The sequence below is a fragment of the Tupaia chinensis genome, unplaced genomic scaffold, assembly GCF_000334495.1.
Source record: "Tupaia chinensis unplaced genomic scaffold, TupChi_1.0 Scaffold000503_1, whole genome shotgun sequence".
Classification (NCBI taxonomy): domain Eukaryota; kingdom Metazoa; phylum Chordata; class Mammalia; order Scandentia; family Tupaiidae; genus Tupaia; species Tupaia belangeri.
Genome location: NW_006160015.1, coordinates 1465809 through 1484353, shown reverse-complemented (window position 1 = coordinate 1484353; position 18545 = coordinate 1465809). Strand labels below are relative to the sequence as shown.

Below are 18545 nucleotides of genomic sequence, written 5' to 3'. Positions count from 1 at the left end.
TGAGTTTTAAGCCACCGGGTCCAGGACGTGAACTGCGGTCAACTATGTGGGAGTCCAGCGACATAGCCATTATGCTAACTGCTGGTTCCTCTATTTTTTAATGTGACCACAGAGAAACACACATAGAGAAAAGGAAAGCGAGAAAGCAAGTTGCCAAGGTCCAGCACTCAAACCGTGGTCACCCACATGGTAGTCCAGCACCTTAACCACCACACCGGACCTCGCTCTATTTTTTTGATTCTTCTCCTACTACCTTCCAAGGGTCTAAACCACAGCAGTACTTTATTCAGGGACCAAAGCTGAGAGCCCCATTGAGGCTGGATGTTTGAGGTGGTAAAGAGCTGAAAGAAGCCAGTGTAAGGAATCAGCTTTGAGCCCATCTGGAGAAGCGAGAGGTGGGCTCTTTGCTTCTATTAACGACAGATCCATTTCCTTTTTCACGACAGCTTATAGTACCTGAAGCTTTTGTTTCAGGTTCCGCCCAGGGAACAAAATTAGTAGGGTTTGATAAAGTGCCCACCTGGGTTTTCAAGTATACTCTACAGACATGATAGCTACAGTTATCTATAAGAAAGTTGCTTTGCTTATGTATTATTTTTTAAAGAATTATTTTTATTTATTTAATTTTATTTGTTATTTTTATTTGACCAAAACACACACACACAGAAAGAAAGGGAAAGTGAGAAAGCAAGTCACCAGGTCCAGGACTTGAACCACAGTTGCCCACGTGGGAGTCCAACACCTCAACTACCACATTACGTGCTGGCTCCAAAGTTGCAGACTGTCTTCCTTTGTTAAGTGTGTGAAAAGGTTCACATTATTGGCATGTTTGGGAATGGTGGTTTAAGTGGCTCCAAAGGACAGGTACAGAAATTTGTAATTCAAGCCCAATGCCCGAATTCATGATTAAAGTCTCTGGCCTGACACCTCCCTCACTTTCTTCCATTTCAGAAACTCCTTGAAATGGACAAATCTCTCCAAGGAGTAGAGACTAAAGTGAGATTCTTCTCAGGGCCATGAGCTGGCTGTTAGCTCTAAGCCCCTGAACAATGTCTACAGGTGCTTCACACTGAGTTTTAGCAGTGACCCCAGACCCTCAGTGGGCTGTGAAGAGGTTCTGCTAATTATCACCAATCATTGCCTTGCCAACTGTCATAAGAAGACAAAATTTAAATGTAAACACCAGTACGGGTCACCACTTAAATCTAGATTGTCAACTGAAAGGGAAAGATGAGGCAATTACTCATGTTTATTTAGCAGCATTCGATAAAAGGAATCAGTTTAATACATAAGAATTTTTTATGACATGCTGAATATATATCCCATTAATGAGTAAAATTTCAATCCAAACTTGAATAAGGAAAATGACTTAATAAAACATTAAGTGACTGAATTATACTTTTCCTTAAAACCAGCAGGCAATTTGTTAACAATGTCAGTTTTCATATGCCAATTTGTTTTATGTGTGGGTATTCATTTTGGTTTCTATTCGTTCCACTTTCATCCACTTGCCAAGTAAGAAATCAAAATATCATGTTCAAAAGGTAATAAAAGTACTCGTAAGTAGAACACAGTGCAAGAGTAGATATGGGTCAAATTCATTATTATTTTTGATACATATTATTATTCCAAGTACCCACCACCATGTAGTAAAGTTAGTAAACTAATCTTATAAATAAGTGTTGTAAAAATGCTTGCAGGCAGGACATTTCGGTATAGAGATTTACGGTAGGACATACAACCTTCATGTAAATACACAGAAAATTTATTACCTGAGTCTATTTTACCTGAAGCTAACATATTTAACTCCATTTAATAAGAGTTGTATTTTAACCTCTCTAGCTAGTTGGCCCAGGCCAGTTGGTAAAACAAACACTCTTGTTCACTGTAACATTTTAAATGGCACATTAGTATCCATGCAATTTTCATCACAGTTTAAAGCTCACACTTAAAAAATACTTTATGCCATATTCTAACACTTTTTCCTTCATTACTAATGTAACACAAGTTCCTATGAGGCAGGTGACCCAAAGATGGCCACTCTGAATTAAAGCATTTAGTGCAGTAAATTGATAATCCCTCAATACAGATGCAAGACTGAACTCTGCCATCTTACTAGGCCTTTTGTGTAACTTATTACTGGAAGACAAGTCACTCATTATCTCATGAAGAAACTCTAGCCACTAACCTTCAGACACTTAAAACGACCTGAGATGAATACAAAAACTGTATGAATAGTTAGGAACCAACAAAGAAAGCACAACACTTTCGCCCTCTTCTCTGTCAGTCCCAAATCAAGAAAGTTTCCTCTCCTAAAATGCATACTCAACAGAGGCTAATACGGTCGTTTTCTGCTGTCCTAAGAACTACCTACATTTCATATTCAATTTCTGAGGACCTTTATTAAGACAACTCGTCTCCCTGTCTCAAGAATGAGGGAATCACCTGAAGTCACTTTAAATCGTGGTCTCCTCCTCCTTTAAAAAAAAAAAAAAAAAGAAATCCTGTAGCCTCTGAATGAACCGATCATCAACCGTTTTTAGAAGAAAAGAACATTGTTCGTCCACAAAGAAAAAGAATTTAAGTCGTGTAAAGTCTTCTTTAGATACAAAAAGGTCACCAGCTTCAGGGAGCAGTTCCATGGGCTTTAATGAAGACTTCAGTGTGCAGAGACAAAGAGCTGACTGCATTAGGCCAGAATCCAATTGTATCTCTTTACTAGTAACAGCATACCTACCTTTTTCTGTTTGTGAGTTTTGTTCTCAAGAAGAAAAAAAAAATAAGAGAGAAAGGAAACCAGGTAATAAAGACAGTTCTGTTAACCTTTTCTTTTCAACCTAGTCAGGGAATAGAAATACCAAAATAGCAGAAAACTTTTAGCAGAGAATTATTTTTAAAATATCGGGCTTTTAGTCTGATACACAAGAGAAACATCTATTAAATACAAAAAAATGAACTTGTTTAATCATGATAAAGCACCCTGTGGATGTGAGCCAACCCTGAGGGTGCTACCATAAATGTTGAATTTGCATGGAATGACTCTTCCAACTGGAAACTTTCTCTTTGTGCCAACAGGATAGGGGCTCTCTGTGTAAAGAATCCATCCAAAAAAGTTTTGAAATCCATTTTTCCAGATCCTTTCAGATAAGCCTGTACTATCCAGATACTTCTAACATTCAGAATCTCTCCAGAAAGTGCCTTTAACCACCACAGCTTGGAATCTTGAAGGAAGCATACATTTGAACTACCTAATTCTGTTTAAAGAACTGATTTAGAAAGTATTTTTACTTTTTGCTTATTCCTCAAGCTCTGAAGACAACTTAAGTTGTATTCTTCTCCTCCTCCTTTAATTTTGCCAGAGAACACGCATGTTCATTAGAGAGAGAAAAAGCATCCCTCAATGTGTGATCACACCATAATGCTTTCTCCTCTGTTTCTCTATCCTGTTGGGATTTTGGACATGCATACACACAATTCTTTAAAAAAACACAAAGAAATCTCCTTTATTTTTGAAGAGAGATTTTTGCTATAGGGTGCATGCACTTGCCAGAGAGACAGAAAGAAACAGAGACAGAAAGCAAGAAATCACCCCCCCATCCCCGGGGCGGGGGGAATGACCATGCTGCAATCCTTTCTCTATTTTCCTCTTGGGATTTTGAGTAGGCACACATGTGCCTGGCGTAAGTTTTAAGCCACCGGGTCTGGGACTTGAACTGCAGTCAGCTGTGGGAGTCCAATGATATAGCTATTGCACCACCTGCTGGTCCCAAGAAATCTCTTTTAAAAATATAGCAAGTTATTACTATTTATTGAGCATTCCTAAGATCCAGATACAGGGTCGCAAACATTTCCTCAACCAATTCAATTTTCTGGACAAGTCTGTGATGCAGTAATTACTGGTCATGGTGTCTGTTCTGGAAGATTCTATCCCAGACTAACTCCTGAATATTTTCCTGGGACCCTTTCTCCTTTATACAGTCTCTAGACTGTTTCTTTTACAAGAAATATTATGCCTTGGAGACAAAGGTTTACGAAGTTTAAAAAAAATACATGGGCCTGCCCCATGGTAGTTAAGGGCACTGGGTCCTACATGGCTGACCGCAGTTTATATCTCAGCAGCCTGAAGACATGCCAGGCATATGAGCAAGCGTGTCCCAAATCCCAGAGAGATGAACAAATGGAGGAAGGGAGATTGTGGCATGACCACACCTCATTGATAGTTGCGTTCTCTGTCTCTCTCTTTCTGGTGAGCACATATGCCCTGTAGCAATAAAAAAAAAAAAGTTAAAAAAAATACAGGCTCTGTGTTTATAATGCTTTGTGATGATGATTGACATGGATACAAAGCACTGTTTTGTAAGCGCACTCTCCAGAGGATATACATAGAACGTTTGCTCAAAAGTAGGGTGGAAACCTATGGAACAGAACCAAAACCTGCTGATGTCAAGGTATATTTAGTCTTTGCTCAGATGTGCTTCCAAAACATTACTAGGAGAGCCAAGAATCATCTAACCTTACTTCTTTATTTAGAGTTCTTTTATGTACACAAGCGTACAACCATTTCTTATTAAGAAGCATTAAAAGTAATGCAGGGCACGTTTCTAGATCCTTTCATCCAAGGAAATGAAAGTACGTTCCAGACATGCCCGTTATCTCTGCTAAGTAAATCTCATTTGGCCCATTTCTGAGATAAGTACGACCAAAACAGAACACTTGGGAATTTAATCTCATTTTCTACTGTAAGTCATGCTTCTGATAGCCAGATGAAATCTTATAGACTAAAAATGTCTTCCTATTTCTCCTGAAAGGGTTATCTTTTTTTAAAAAAAATGTATAAACGTAATGGTAAAATACACGTTACATGAAAGTCACCACGGTAACTATCTGTAAGTACCCAGTTCCGTGATATTAAGTACAGCCACACCGTTTTATCACCATCGCCAGTGCCCAGTCACGGGACTTTTCTGATCTTACAAAACTGAAACTCCACACCCAGGAGACAGGACCTGTGTAAAGCTCTGTGCCTGTCTTTCCTCAGCCTCCAGTGACCACCATCCTACACAGTCTCCATGGATTTCACTCTCTAGGCACCTTGTGCCAGTGGAACCCTTTGGTCTTTGTCTTTTTGTGACTGGCTTTTTGTCACTCAGCATAATGTCTTTAGGTTCATCCACACTAGCACGTTAGAATTTTACTTCTTTTTTTAAATTAGTTTTCAAAGAATTACTTGATTTTATTTGTTATTATTATCTTTTTAAAAAATGTGACCAGAGAGAGAAAGAAAGGGAAAGTGAGAAATCAAGTTGCCACATGTTGATGATGATGTGTATAGTACTCTCAACTGGATTGGTCTGATAAATATTTCACGATGGGTTATGTCTTTTTACAAGCAAAATGAGAAACAGTGATTGTTTAAAAAAAATAATTGGAATAATAATAATGATCAGGAAAATAATGAAAAGATATTGAATGATGAAGTGGGGAGTTTAATGTCTCTGTATTGACTGACATGCATGGCATTTCCATGGAAAAAGCAATGTAATACACTGTAAAGTTACATGCAATTCAATGTAATATAAACAAGATTATGATGACAATAATTAAAAAAAAGAAAGAAAGAAATCAAGTTGCCAGATCCAGGACTCAAACTACAGTCGGCCACATGACATGGAAGTCCAGTACCCCAACCACCATGCCGCCTGCTGGCCAGAACTTCCTTCCTTTTTATTAATTAATTAATTAAATTTGCCAGAGGGCATGTGTGCTGACCAGAGACAGACAGACAGAGGGGAGGAAAAATGCACTCCAATGGAGTGTGGTCATGCTACAATCCTTCCTGCTCCATTTTTCTGTCCTGTCAGTTTCAGGGATGCAGGTACACATGCCCAGATTGTTTTTCATGCTTCCAGGGTAAAATTCAAACTTGGTAAACAATGTGGACTTCCCTTCACCATCAGGCTGCAGGGAGGGCCTTCCTCCCTTTTCAAGGCTTTGCCTATGAATTTGTCCACCAATGAACACTTAGACTCATTACACCTTTGGCTATTGTGAAGTATGCTGCAAATAAACATGAGGGTACAAGTTTCTTTGAGACTGTTTTCAATTCTTCTGGGTTTATACTCAAAAATGGAGTTATTGGCGCATAAGATAAGTCTTTTCACTTTCCAAGCAACCTCCATCCTAGTTTCCACAGTACCTGCGCCATTTCACATTCATACGAACAGTGCACACGGTTCCACTTTCTCCACATCTTCTCTAACACTGAGTATTTTCTTTTTCAGATGTCACAAAAGTGGGTGTCAGGTGTCATCTCACAGTGGTTTTCAAAGAGAGGTCTTGATTGCAAAATTACTTAAGACAAATTCCAATTATTATAGAGGCCAATGATAGGTGGCAATAGCTGACTCTCTTAAGATAAAGATTCACTTTCTCTGCCTTGCAGTATATCATGTGTCTGATTCCTAATAAACATCACTAGCTGTTGATATCCCAGTGCCTAGAAAGCACATGTGTCTGGCTCTTTCTCGCTTACCTTCTCTCTGTATTTTCTCATTTCTCTCTTACCTTCTCTCTCTATTTCTCAAGTGCGCAAGTGCTCCTTGATGTCCAGAGGATTGCAGAATTGTATAAACAACAAACCCAAGGTAGAGACAACCATCTCTGGAGTTGAAGAAGTGGGAATATCAAAGAAGAGGTAGAATGGAAGCTGTGAAGCCTTGACTTGGTGGGTACAGAGTCTACCTGGCCCTGGGCTATCTACCTGGGCAAGAATAATTGCTCAATAAATACTTTCTGACTTTACACTGAATGGATGAACCAAAAGTAATGACGAGGAATTCTATTGTGCATGTAATCCCATCTTAAGAACACTGCCTGAAAATCACACTTCTACTGAGAAAACAGAAGACAAGAAAACAGAATCTACGCCAATGAAGAGATGCCAACCCGACCCTCTCTATTATCATAGTAACCACACCTTGGGTCTTCGTGAAGCATCTATAGGAACAGACATAGTTAGCCCTCACCACGGTCCTCAGAAGTGGTACTATTAGTTGCCGTGTTAGGAAATAAAACTAAAGTTCAGAGAAGTGGAATTCCTTTTCCCTTATTCTTTCTCACTATTCTCTACTGCCTCCCTGGTTAAAATCACTTACTAATGACTAGATTCTCAAAGTCCCAAAGCCTCTATAAGCTCTGTAATTTTCACACCCCCACAAAAAATTCCCCATGGAGATACACACCATTGAAAATGGACTTTTATTTCCTACAGCAAAATCTTACCATTAAGACACTTAAAAGCCATGTTCCCCTGTAGAAACCTCTCCAGTGCTAAACGAACCATTTATCATTCTGATCTCAGAATTACATGGTTATCATTGGAGAAAACTGTGGCACTCAGGGAAGTCTGAGTCCAAAAACCTATGTGGGTAAGTTTTTATTAAGCACACGCGTACACACACACACACACACACAGTGAACAAACAATGGAATGTGATGAAAAAACCTAGTGTTAGAAATATGTCATATTGGGGGGAAAGGACCAATCCTTTTATCTATTTTTTTAAAAAAGCAATAAAATTAAGAGCAATTAAATACAAGAGTCCTTATAAAAGGAATAGCTGAGAATGCTCTGACTTGCATACCTGAGGAATGATTGACATTTTCTTCCTTAAATCATGAAGTCCAATTTCAGTTGTCAAGATCTTATCAATCCAAATTTTACCTTGGGGTTCTGACAATCTAAAAAGGGCTGCAATGAGGGAACTCTTTCCAGCTCCTGTCCTTCCCACAATGCCAACCTGTAGAGAAAGGGAGAAAAGGGGGGAATGAAAGCAGCAACATGCAATAAACCTAAGAAATAACTTTTGTGTTTGAAGATGGATGAAGGAGTTTACGCTGAGGGTAGTCTAACAGAGTTTCTCGACATGAGCATGGTGACATCTTGGACTAGACAGGTCTTCATCGTGAGGGGCCTGCCCTGTTGATTATGGGCTATTTACTCGCACCGTCAGATGCCAGTAGCCCTCCCCCAATTATGACACCTGAAATAGTACACACTGACAACTGTCCCCTGGGGAGCAACACTACCCCTGGGTGAGAGCCACTGGCCTAAAGAAGAATTCAAATTAGCAATCAGTCTACTGGCAGTGAAAAGCCAGCAGCCCTCTTAGCTGATGAGAAGTCATCTTTCAAACTGGCTTTATTCTAAGTCTAGGTGTTCTGAACCATGAGAATTTCTTGGAAAATTTCATAAAGATGTTAATTCCAGCCAGAAGTGCTATACATAAACCAATATTCATTTTTTCAGAGTTTTGTCATTTAAGATGTATTATCCTTTGGCAGAGAAACAAAATTATTTCTTGGTATTAAATATCTGGTAATGTTCTGTCTCGAAAAGAAGTATCTTCCCAACACTTTAAAACGCAGGTTCTGTATCTTAAAAGACAGTAACTAGTAGCCAAAACAAACAAAATGAGACCAACAACAACAACACAAATAACACTTGTTCTTTATATGGGCCTTTCATCTGAGCAGTTCAAAAGGCCTTTTACAAACCAATTAATACTTACGATTAGCCCTTAGGAAAGATTCATGTTGAGTATCATTTCTCTTATTAAAGCCAAAGTGGAGCGAAATTAAGTATACCAACAATAGGATCAAAGAATAAATATAATGCAGGTAAAATGCTGGTCAGGAATGAAACCATATTGTAAAAACCAGCTATCCGAAATGCGTGCAGTTCAACCTGTATGCAGAAACTGGTCTTTTTACCATTGAGCTTCTCCACCTGTGAATTCGCAGGTAGGCGCTTCCCAAGGATGAAATCATCCCTAGTAAAGAACCTGGAATCAACGAAGAGCCTAAACACAGTCTTCAATCAATTATAAATTAATTTAGTAAATATAAAAAACTGAGTTCACATGGAGGGGAACTTTACTGCTTTACTGTTCACTGGTTATATGCTCAGAATGTCACCTATTACCTCACTGGAGTACCTCCACATGCTTAAAACAAAATCTGTAAAATCAATAATGCGTTTCAAAACAGAACTTATCTTCATAGAGGTTAAATGGAAAAGTGGCTTTATCTGGTGTAAAGAATCTTTGTAGCCATTTTCTAACACATGGTAAGTCCCAATTTAAATTTTTAGATGGGCTACTTTCTGTATATAGGGATGTCCTAGGGTATACACACATATGCATTATGTGTGTTTTGAGGGTTCTTATATGGAACTCACCATACCGCGGGACAGAGGCGAACTCTCTGTTACTGAGAATGTGGGAACACACACAGGCTATCCGCTCTATGGGAAACTGACCCACCTGTGCAAACCTGGACCTTTGTGGGTTATTGGTAGATGGCCAGGATGGGATCCCTCAAAGGCAGGGGACACCGAGGGCTGCCTCTGACCACAGGACTATGGGCCAAAACTTCACGTAAGGATGATAAGGAAATGGCAACTCAAAGAAAACCTGGCACTGGCTATTTCACTCTACAGTTCAAGGTCATGAAAATATAGTCTGAGTCTTACAGGTCGCCATTAACTTTTTACAAACGCTTATGAATCATAGCACCAACATTAGCAAGTTTGCACTCCCCACAGCAAAATGATGCTTTGATAGTCTTACTTTAGCTGCATTGCAATCCCCCATTTTCCCCACCAGGCCAAGGTTGGTCTCTGATGATCCCATCAGAGTGTTAGACATTTATACTTGGGTCTTCTATCAAATTAAACCCAATATGATCAAAAGCCAGTGTTCCAGGGGCCAGCTGGAACAGAGGTAAAAATCAACACTTTGTAAGGCAAGTCAACATAGGAAGTTGTTCTCAGCGCAAGTGCAGAGCACTTCTGAGTACGCTGGACACAAGCTTGCCCGGGAATGGGGCTGCCTGGGTGTGGGGGTGGGCTGCAACACTGAAACCCAGTTGGGGCTACTGTCTCGCTTTCTCTTACATGCATAAACAAAGAAAATAAACTTAAGAAAAAAGTATGAATCCCCATGTCCCACTCAAAATAGCTGCTGTGTTTGGCTTTGCATGTTCATTTCATAACTTCTTTCCTAAGCCCTGGGCTCAAAAGGTCCACCTCACTCACAGCTGTCCCCAACTTTTGCATGTGCCATGTCTTGAAGAGTTGACTTCTGTTCCTTGACGAAGTCCCCTACTCTAATTTCTGCACCCATCACCATAATGCAAGGCTTCATTACCTTTTAAAAAACAAAACACTTTTCCTAAGTGTAATCAATGTAGATAAACTTGGAATGAAAATAAATACTAGCTGTAATCCAGCAATCTCATAGAACCCACTTCACATGTTGATGTGTTTCCTTCCTTGAGTGTGTGTGTGTATGCATGTGTGTTCCTAAAGCTACAATCTTGTTTAAATAGTTTAATCTTCCTGTTTTAAATTGTTTAAAGAACACAAGATTAAGACGAACATACTGTTACAATCTGCTTTGATGTACTATCCCCCAAAAATATTTATTTTAATGGTCACATATTATAGCATATATGATCATTTAACATATCCCCTATTTGTAAAGGTTTAGGCTATCACCAGTATTTTGCTATTATAAACAACACCATGTTAAATATCCTTGAAGCTAAATGTTTGCAAACAACCTTAATTATTTCCTTAAGATAAACCCTTAGATGTGGAACTGCTGAGAAACAGGTAGGAACATTTCAAAGGAGGCTGTTAAGTACTGCCAAGCCACCCTCCAGAAATATGATACCAATTTCTACTCCCACCTATTTCCCTGCACACTCACCAACCAGAGTGTTATAATTTTGTTTTAATCACCATTAGTTGGATTCCAAAAGGTGGAATCACTTTCCTTGCTCCATCTCGCTGGGAGTACACAACAGCTTCTGGCTCCCTGCTTCGTGATTCCTGTGCACTTGATCCTCAGACTATACTGCTGCAAGACAGACTTTTCCTTCCTTAACTAGGTGAATCTGCTTCCCGGGCATTCCCACGTGGCTGTGAGTTCTAAGTAAGAACCTGTGTGCACCTAGGTACTCATTCACTCTACATCCCTCAGGTGCCTAATTCTTCATTCATATCAGGTCAAAGCATCATGTATCTGCTCAAGGTGGTCCCTCCACCCAAATGCTTTCCCATGCATCTCCACCAGCTGAAACCGTAACCATGGGTCATGAAGTTTGTTCTGAATGCCTAATTCCACAAAATATTCCACCTATTCCTTTCTCTAACCTTCTCTCACCCTTCATAGATGCTGTATCGTCTTTTTCTAAACATCCATAAAAATGGGTAACCCCTTTCTGTCCTACAGAGCAGCCATTTACCTAGTCCTTCGTTTCCTCTACTGGACTGTAGATGCAGAGGATGAGTCTATATTGGATTCACCTTTGTATGATTTGTGCTATAGGTGGTGTCCTATGAAAACAGGAAGTATGTAGAGTTGAGAATTTAATTCAGGTTTGAGAAATTTATGGGAAATCTAACATCAAATTGCTAGGGTATGTAATAAGTTGGATAGAAAAGACAGACATGGCAGAGGAATCCTGGCAATATGACTGAAAATGGCCAACTCTATTTTCATGGGGCAGATAAAGCATACATATTGTAGGTCGTTATGTTCATCTTCCACCCTCCCTCAGATGTCTCGGGTCAGGTACTGACTCCACGCAAGGTGTTGTACACATCTCAATTCAGTCACACAACCCTAGGGGTTAGGTTCCATTTTGCAAAAGAGAAGAGTGTGGCTTAGTAAGAGGAATCAACCTGCCTGAAATAATCAAGTCCTTAAGTGGCAAAATGGGACTCACACCCAGGTCTATACACCTTTTATCCATTTTGCCAATGACCTCTCTCTCACCTCTATGGCCTGGCACCATATTCCCTTGGTCCAGTAGGACAGAAGTCAGTGGAGAAATCAACAATATGGATTGAGCAGCCAGATATTCGAAGCATGCTGTGAATATGGGTAAGTTTGATGTGCTTGATGGGACCAGCAGCTGACATTTCTAAGAAAAGATGGTACCGAAGGTCCAATGGACTAGAGTTGATGACATGAAAAACCGTTACCAACAGAGAGGCTAGGAAAGAAACCTGTAGGTAAGTTGGCCACAGGGTGCCTAGGAAATAGGCCAGATAACCCAGTTTTCTATTGGGGACAGTGAGACTAATTAGAAGAAGAAGAAGAAGAAGGAGAAGGAGAAGGAGAAGGAGAAGGAGAAGGAGAAGGAGAAGGAGAAGGAGAAGGAAAAGGAGAAGAAGAAAAGAAGAAGAAGAAGAAGAAAGAAGAAGAAGAGGAGGAAAAAGAAGAAGAGGAGGAAAAAGAAGAAGAAGATGAAAGGAATAAACCGAGAGAAAGTGCAAGCCATCAGGTCCTGGACTTGAACCATGGTAGGCCATGCGGGAGTCCAGTGCCCCCGACCACCATGCCACCTACCAGCCCCTATTGAGACTAATTTTTTGATCCCATAAGATAAGGACAGAAACTCAAAGAAATTGCTGAGCTTGGTCTGGTCTGGGGACAGAGAGTGGCAGTAGGGGATGTTGGGTCACAGGGTGAAACTGGCTATAACAAAAGACACGTTCGACTGGAAAAACGCAAATAAATACATATACTTGGAATTACACATAATTCAGTCATTCAAGCTTATAATCCCTTATTTGAGATGCTTAGAACCAAGTGTTTCCAATTTCAGACTTTTGGAATATCTATCTAATGAAATACCTTGAGGATGAGACCCAAATCTAAACACAAAATTCATTTACATTCCATAAACACCTTAGAGATAATTTTATATAATATAATCTTGCAGCATTTTGACTGCGACCCAACACATTGAGGACAGAACTCTTCACTTGTGGCATCATGTGAAACTTCAGAAAGTTTCAGACTGGGGAGCATTTTGGATTTCTCACATTATGGATGTCCTACCTAAAACACAAATTCAAGATTTGTAGAACATAAAAGTGAAAAAACCTGCAGTGTGGAGTAATCGACCCAGGACTTATGCTCACTAGAGGGGCTGGGATAATTCGTGAGCTCAAGATCAAGTTGCCAAAGGAAATTTCTTAAAAATCATGGCTTATCAGTCATCAAAAATGCTTATGGGGGAGAGAGAACTCTGCTGGGGGTCTCGTTCACATGTAATTCTGCCTCTGTGGAGCCGAGTGGGACTGAGCGCCCAGCAAAATTTCCAGCAAATTCCAGAAGGTCCAGACACCAGTCTGAGCAGCCAGAATTAGAAGGCTAGAGGACAACTGTGACAATCATGGCCCGAAGGGAGGGCTTCCAGGGAAAATATTATGTAAAAAAAGGAGAAGATGTAGGAAGCTGATCTTTTTGCACATTATAGCAAGGTCTAGTACACATCTACGGAAATGTATTATCCAAGCAATAGCTCTGAGCAAGGGAAAAAAAAAAAAAAAAAAAACACTAAAACAAACCTACCTCTATTGCTAGAAAATAGAAAATACTTTAAAATGGCCCAGTACTCTCTAAAATGATTAAATCAATGACAAAAAGTCATCTATGGAAACTGCAGCCAGTGTTTATTTAGAATCCAAATAACCAGGAAGCCCGGGGTGCTATTTACCTTATTTGGGATCTTTCTTTTTACTTGCTGTTTCTACCGTGAATTGGAAACCTGCATACACCTATTACATTTCTCTCTCTCTCTTTTCTTTTGTTGGAGAGCTTTTTGCTACAGGGCACATGCATGTCCAGAAAGACAGAAAGTAAGAAATCACACCCCAAGGGAGATGGCCACACCACAATCCCTTTTCCATTCTCCTCTCAGGATCTTGGGCATGCATGTACACGCACCTGGTATGAGTTTCAGCTCCCAGGTCTGGGATTTGAACCATGGTCAACTAGGTAGGAGTCTAGTGACGTAACTGTTATGCCAACTGGTGATCCCACCACCCATTACACTCTTCTATTTACTACAACTTCCAGGAGTCAGAGCAGAGGAAAATATGGAAAGAGAGTGAAATGCCATCCTGCTATGTCGGCACATGAGACCCAACACCAAAGGGCTGGCCTGGAACCCTGGCGGCTGGGGACAGTTAGGGATGAAACCTGGACATGCACAGTTAAGAGGGAAAGCACCTTCTGACTCTGCTACCCGGGGACAGTCTCTAAATACATGAACAGGGCTAGCGGTGAGAGTGAACAGGCTGAGACACACATCAAAAGTCAAGTTATGGAAGCCAGCAGTTAGCATAATGGCTATGTCACTGGACTCCCACATAGTTGACCGCGGTGGACTCCCACATCCTGGACCCGGTGGCTTAAAACTCACGCCGGGCGCGTGTGTGTGCGTGCCCAAGATCCCTAGAGGACAATGTAGGAGAAGGGATTGCAGCGTGACCATCCCCTCTGGGGGATGATTTCCATCCCCCCGAGTGGTAATTTCTCATTTTCCTCTCTGTGTCTCTCCGGTGAGCACGTGTGCCCTATAGCAAAAAAAAAAAAAAAAAAAAAAAGTCAAGTTATTGCTGTTATACAATTCACTTTTCAAATTTGATTTACCGTCAGCATTTTTGAATCTCAGATAAACCTATGACTTGGAACTTTTAGGATGAGACAATACAAATGTTTCCTAAATTCTTAAAAGTTTACTTCTTGTTTGTTTTTGGGTTTTGTTTTTGTTTTCTTGAGAGGTTTTCGCTATAGGGCATGTGCGCTCGAAAGAAAGAAAGAGAGAAAGAGACAGAAAGAGAGACATCACCCCTCATGGAGGGATGGCCCCACAGCAACCCCTTCTCTTCCATTCTCCTCTCAGGATTTTGAGCACGTACGCATGCACGCCAGGCGTTGAGTTTAAGCCACCGGGTCAGGGACTCGAACCGCGGTCGACTATATGGGAGTAGAGTAACATAGTCTTTAGGCCAACTGCTGGTCCCTTCAACAGAGTTTCGTAGAGAATTCGTATTTAATGGTGTCAAGGGAAATTGAAGACATGTGCAAATTAACAGAAATTACATTTATAACGTAAGACTGATGAACACGGTGTTTGAGAAGAAGCAAACATCCCTTCCCATGCGATTGGGAACAGAATTTGGAAGACACTGCTTTCATTAAGAGCTGAAGCTCATGTCCTGCCTGCACGGTGGCCCTCACCATTTCTACACCTACAAGGACACTGCAAATAATGAAGAGTCATGGGGCTTCCTAAAGCTATTCCATAGGGATCTGGCCGGCATTAGATTGTACATTTATTCTTTTACAGCCCCAGGGCATCGTTCATTCAGTTATAGCCACAGTTTATTGCATGGGTCTGGGTGGAAAGGGTTTAAAGGAGCGGGTCCTGTCCTGGGTTGGTGGAAGTACCACTGGACACACATGGAGAAGCTCCTGGGTTTGCATCCTGGGCTCTCACTGAGCATGACGGGCACGCCTGTACCCATAATCCAGGCTCCCCGAGGCTGGGGCGATAGTGGCGTGAAGACCGAGCTTGGGGTACCTGTCTCTCTCTCATAGAAAAAAAGAAGTAGAAATAAAAAGAGTTGTTAAGGTATGTAAGACTTACATCTAGGTCATGGAGTTGTGTCTTTTGTTCCAGGCTTCTTCTCACCTACGCACTGCATGCCCACCCTCACAGCTGGCTGTCCCTCAGCACCCCTTCTGCGATGCCATTTTCCAAGGAGCAAAGATGAAAATGACAAGTTCCCTGACCCTAGGAAGCTTCATGGTTCTATGAAGAGACTCTTAATTACAAATCATGCCATCATCCTATCTTCTTTTCTTAATTGAGGTAAAAATACAAAAAAAAAAAAAATTTATTCATCTTAAAAACTTGTGGTAGAATGAGGAAAATCTATCACCTCTACCATTTTAACTGGACAGCTCAGAGGTATTAATTATATTCACTCTACTGAATTACTCATTCTCTCCACCATCCCTCTCCAGAACTCCTTTCATCTTGTAAAACTGAAACTCTGTACCCATTAAACAGCTCCCCGTTCTCCCCATCTCCCAACAGCTGGAAACCTCTAGTCTATTTGTCTGTAAAATTTGACCATTCTAGGTACTTCATAAAAGGAGAATGAATCAGAGTATAATCCTTTAGTGTCTGGCGTATCTCACTCCGCATAATGCCCTCAAGTCTCACCAGGCTACAGCAGGAGTCAGGATTTCCCTCCATTTTGATAATTGAGGTAAAAATACAAAAAAAAAAAAAATTTATTCATCTTAAAAACTTGTGGTAGAATGAGGAAAATCTATCACCTCTACCATTTTAACTGGACAGCTCAGAGGTATTAATTATATTCACTCTACTGAATTACTCATTCTCTCCACCATCCCTCTCCAGAACTCCTTTCATCTTGTAAAACTGAAACTCTGTACCCATTAAACAGCTCCCCGTTCTCCCCATCTCCCAACAGCTGGAAACCTCTAGTCTATTTGTCTGTAAAATTTGACCATTCTAGGTACTTCATAAAAGGAGAATGAATCAGAGTATAATCCTTTAGTGTCTGGCGTATCTCACTCCGCATAATGCCCTCAAGTCTCACCAGGCTACAGCAGGAGTCAGGATTTCCCTCCATTTTGAGGGTAAATACCATGCTTTCGTAAGAAGATGCTGCATTTTGTTATCCAGGAGTTCACAGGCGGACACTTATATCCACCTTTGGCTACTGGGAATAATGCTGTTATAAATTTGGGTGTATCCAAAAATGCTATCTTAAAATAATCTATAAGAGGATATAGAAATATAGAGAGATTTGCAGAGAAAGAGATGTTTGAACTGATTATAAAATTGAGACTTTTACCAGCCAGCTGATGACAGAGAAGGGCATCTGAGGTGGAGGGGTCATAGGTGCATGCTGAAAGGGGGGAGGGGGGCACATGCCCTGGGAGGATGGGGAGCGACCTGCATGTAGGGGGTACATGTCCATGTTGGGAGCCAAGACTGAAGGTGCAGGTCAGGGAGAGCGTCATTAGTTTGGTTTGTTCTGGTTTACTCCATCCAAGAGCTTGCCCTAGCCCTGGCAGGAGGTCACAGGCCAGGTGTGCAGGAGACACTGCTGGCGGACACTGATGCTTGGTAGAATTCGCCCACAAGCCTCTCCACTGTTTCTCAAGACCCATTGGTTTCCCTTTCATTGACTTTGATTAAGTTTCTGGGCCCTTTCATTGCATCCAGCTTCCGACCTGATGGGTTTTGATTCCAGGCTCTTCCCTGGCAGCTGAGAGGCTGCCACACACCACCTGCTGGAGCAGGCTGGGGCCTGGCCACAGATGCAGCAGCAGCTTGCCCGGGCCAGGAGCTAGCGAGGAGCCAAGTGAGGATGGGAACTGTGTTTCAGAAAAAGCAGTCTGTAGAGGGTGGAGGAGAGGCAGGGGAGCCAAAGTGAAGGACAGACTGGAAGGAGGCAAGGAAGACGATGGAAAGGGTCAACATGTGGAGGAAGAGGAGCAGGAGGAGGAAGGCGAAGGCGGCTATCGCTGGTAGACAAGCAGCAGCACGGGGAGGAAGAGATTTCGATAAATAATAGGGAGTGAGGGAAGGAGAATCCACAGGAACGAGATAGAGGAGCCGGGGTTATGGGGAACCAGAGTTGACTTCCTAGATGTGGGTATGAATAGTAAGATGTCGAACGCAGTCTCCTGGATCAGGTTACGTTCCAGCCCTGGGGCCCAGGGATCATAAACCACCAGTAAGTAGCTCACAGCATGAAGAAAGAAATGTTGGAATCCACTTTCTGGGCAGTTTCCAAGAAAGATTCGCCAACACCATTGCCGATCTAATCTGCATCCACAGAGGAACAAGAAGTCCCCTTGACACATCCATGAGGAAGCCAATGAGTAGATGCAGCACTAGATCTTTAGCTTTAGTTTTAAAGAAGCAAAAGGGCTTAAACCAACCTTTTCTCTTGACTTAATGAGTGCTGTCAGGTGTTTCAGTACCAGAGGACCATCTAAACTGTACATGAAGTTCACATTATCAAAGACGATCACGCCTTCCTGGGGCCAGGCTGGCGGCGGGCGTTTCTGGTATTCCCAAGGTGCTTCTTTTTCCAGGTTTGTATATTCAATCACCCTTTCGACTGAAATCATCTAAAAGAGATGGGGCATTCACATAGGTTAAAAAGAGAGGGTCTTGGGGCCAGCAGATGGCATAATGGTTACATCCCTGCCTCCCACATGGTCGACCACAGTCTGAGTCCCGGACCTGGTGGCTTCAAACTCATGCCAGACGGTGTGCATGTGTACCCAAAATCCTGAGAGGAGATTGGAGAAGAGATTGTGGTGTGGCCATCCCCACTGGGGGTGGGGTTGGCAGGGGGGGAGAGGGTGATTTCTCGTCTTCTGCCTCGCTGGTGAGTGCACATGTTCTATAGCAAAAATCTCTCTAAAAAAACCAAGGAGGGTCTCACTCACAGGAGAGAAGCAGGAGACTGTTGAGGACTTTTGATGACTTACCACATCAACCTGTTCACCATGCAACTAAGTCCTCTGTTTACGCTACTTCCTTCAACATTATACTAAAAGAATTAGAGAAATGAATGCTAATATTATATGTATTTGTCTTTTCCCATGTAGGTAAAGAGGAAGAGA

General features: G+C 41.5%; 1 protein-coding gene across 1 annotated transcript in view; it reads right to left on the bottom strand.

Annotated features, from left to right (window-relative positions):
- Positions 1 to 18545, bottom strand: part of ABCC4 (ATP binding cassette subfamily C member 4 (PEL blood group)) — a 212260-nt gene that overhangs the window by 65839 nt on the left and 127876 nt on the right. The window contains exons 24-25 of the mRNA XM_014590934.2: positions 17853 to 18044; positions 7644 to 7799 (exon numbers count right to left, since the gene is read on the bottom strand). Of these exons, the coding sequence (XP_014446420.1) occupies positions 7644 to 7799; positions 17853 to 18044 (348 nt within the window). The remainder of the gene's footprint in view (positions 1 to 7643; positions 7800 to 17852; positions 18045 to 18545) is intronic.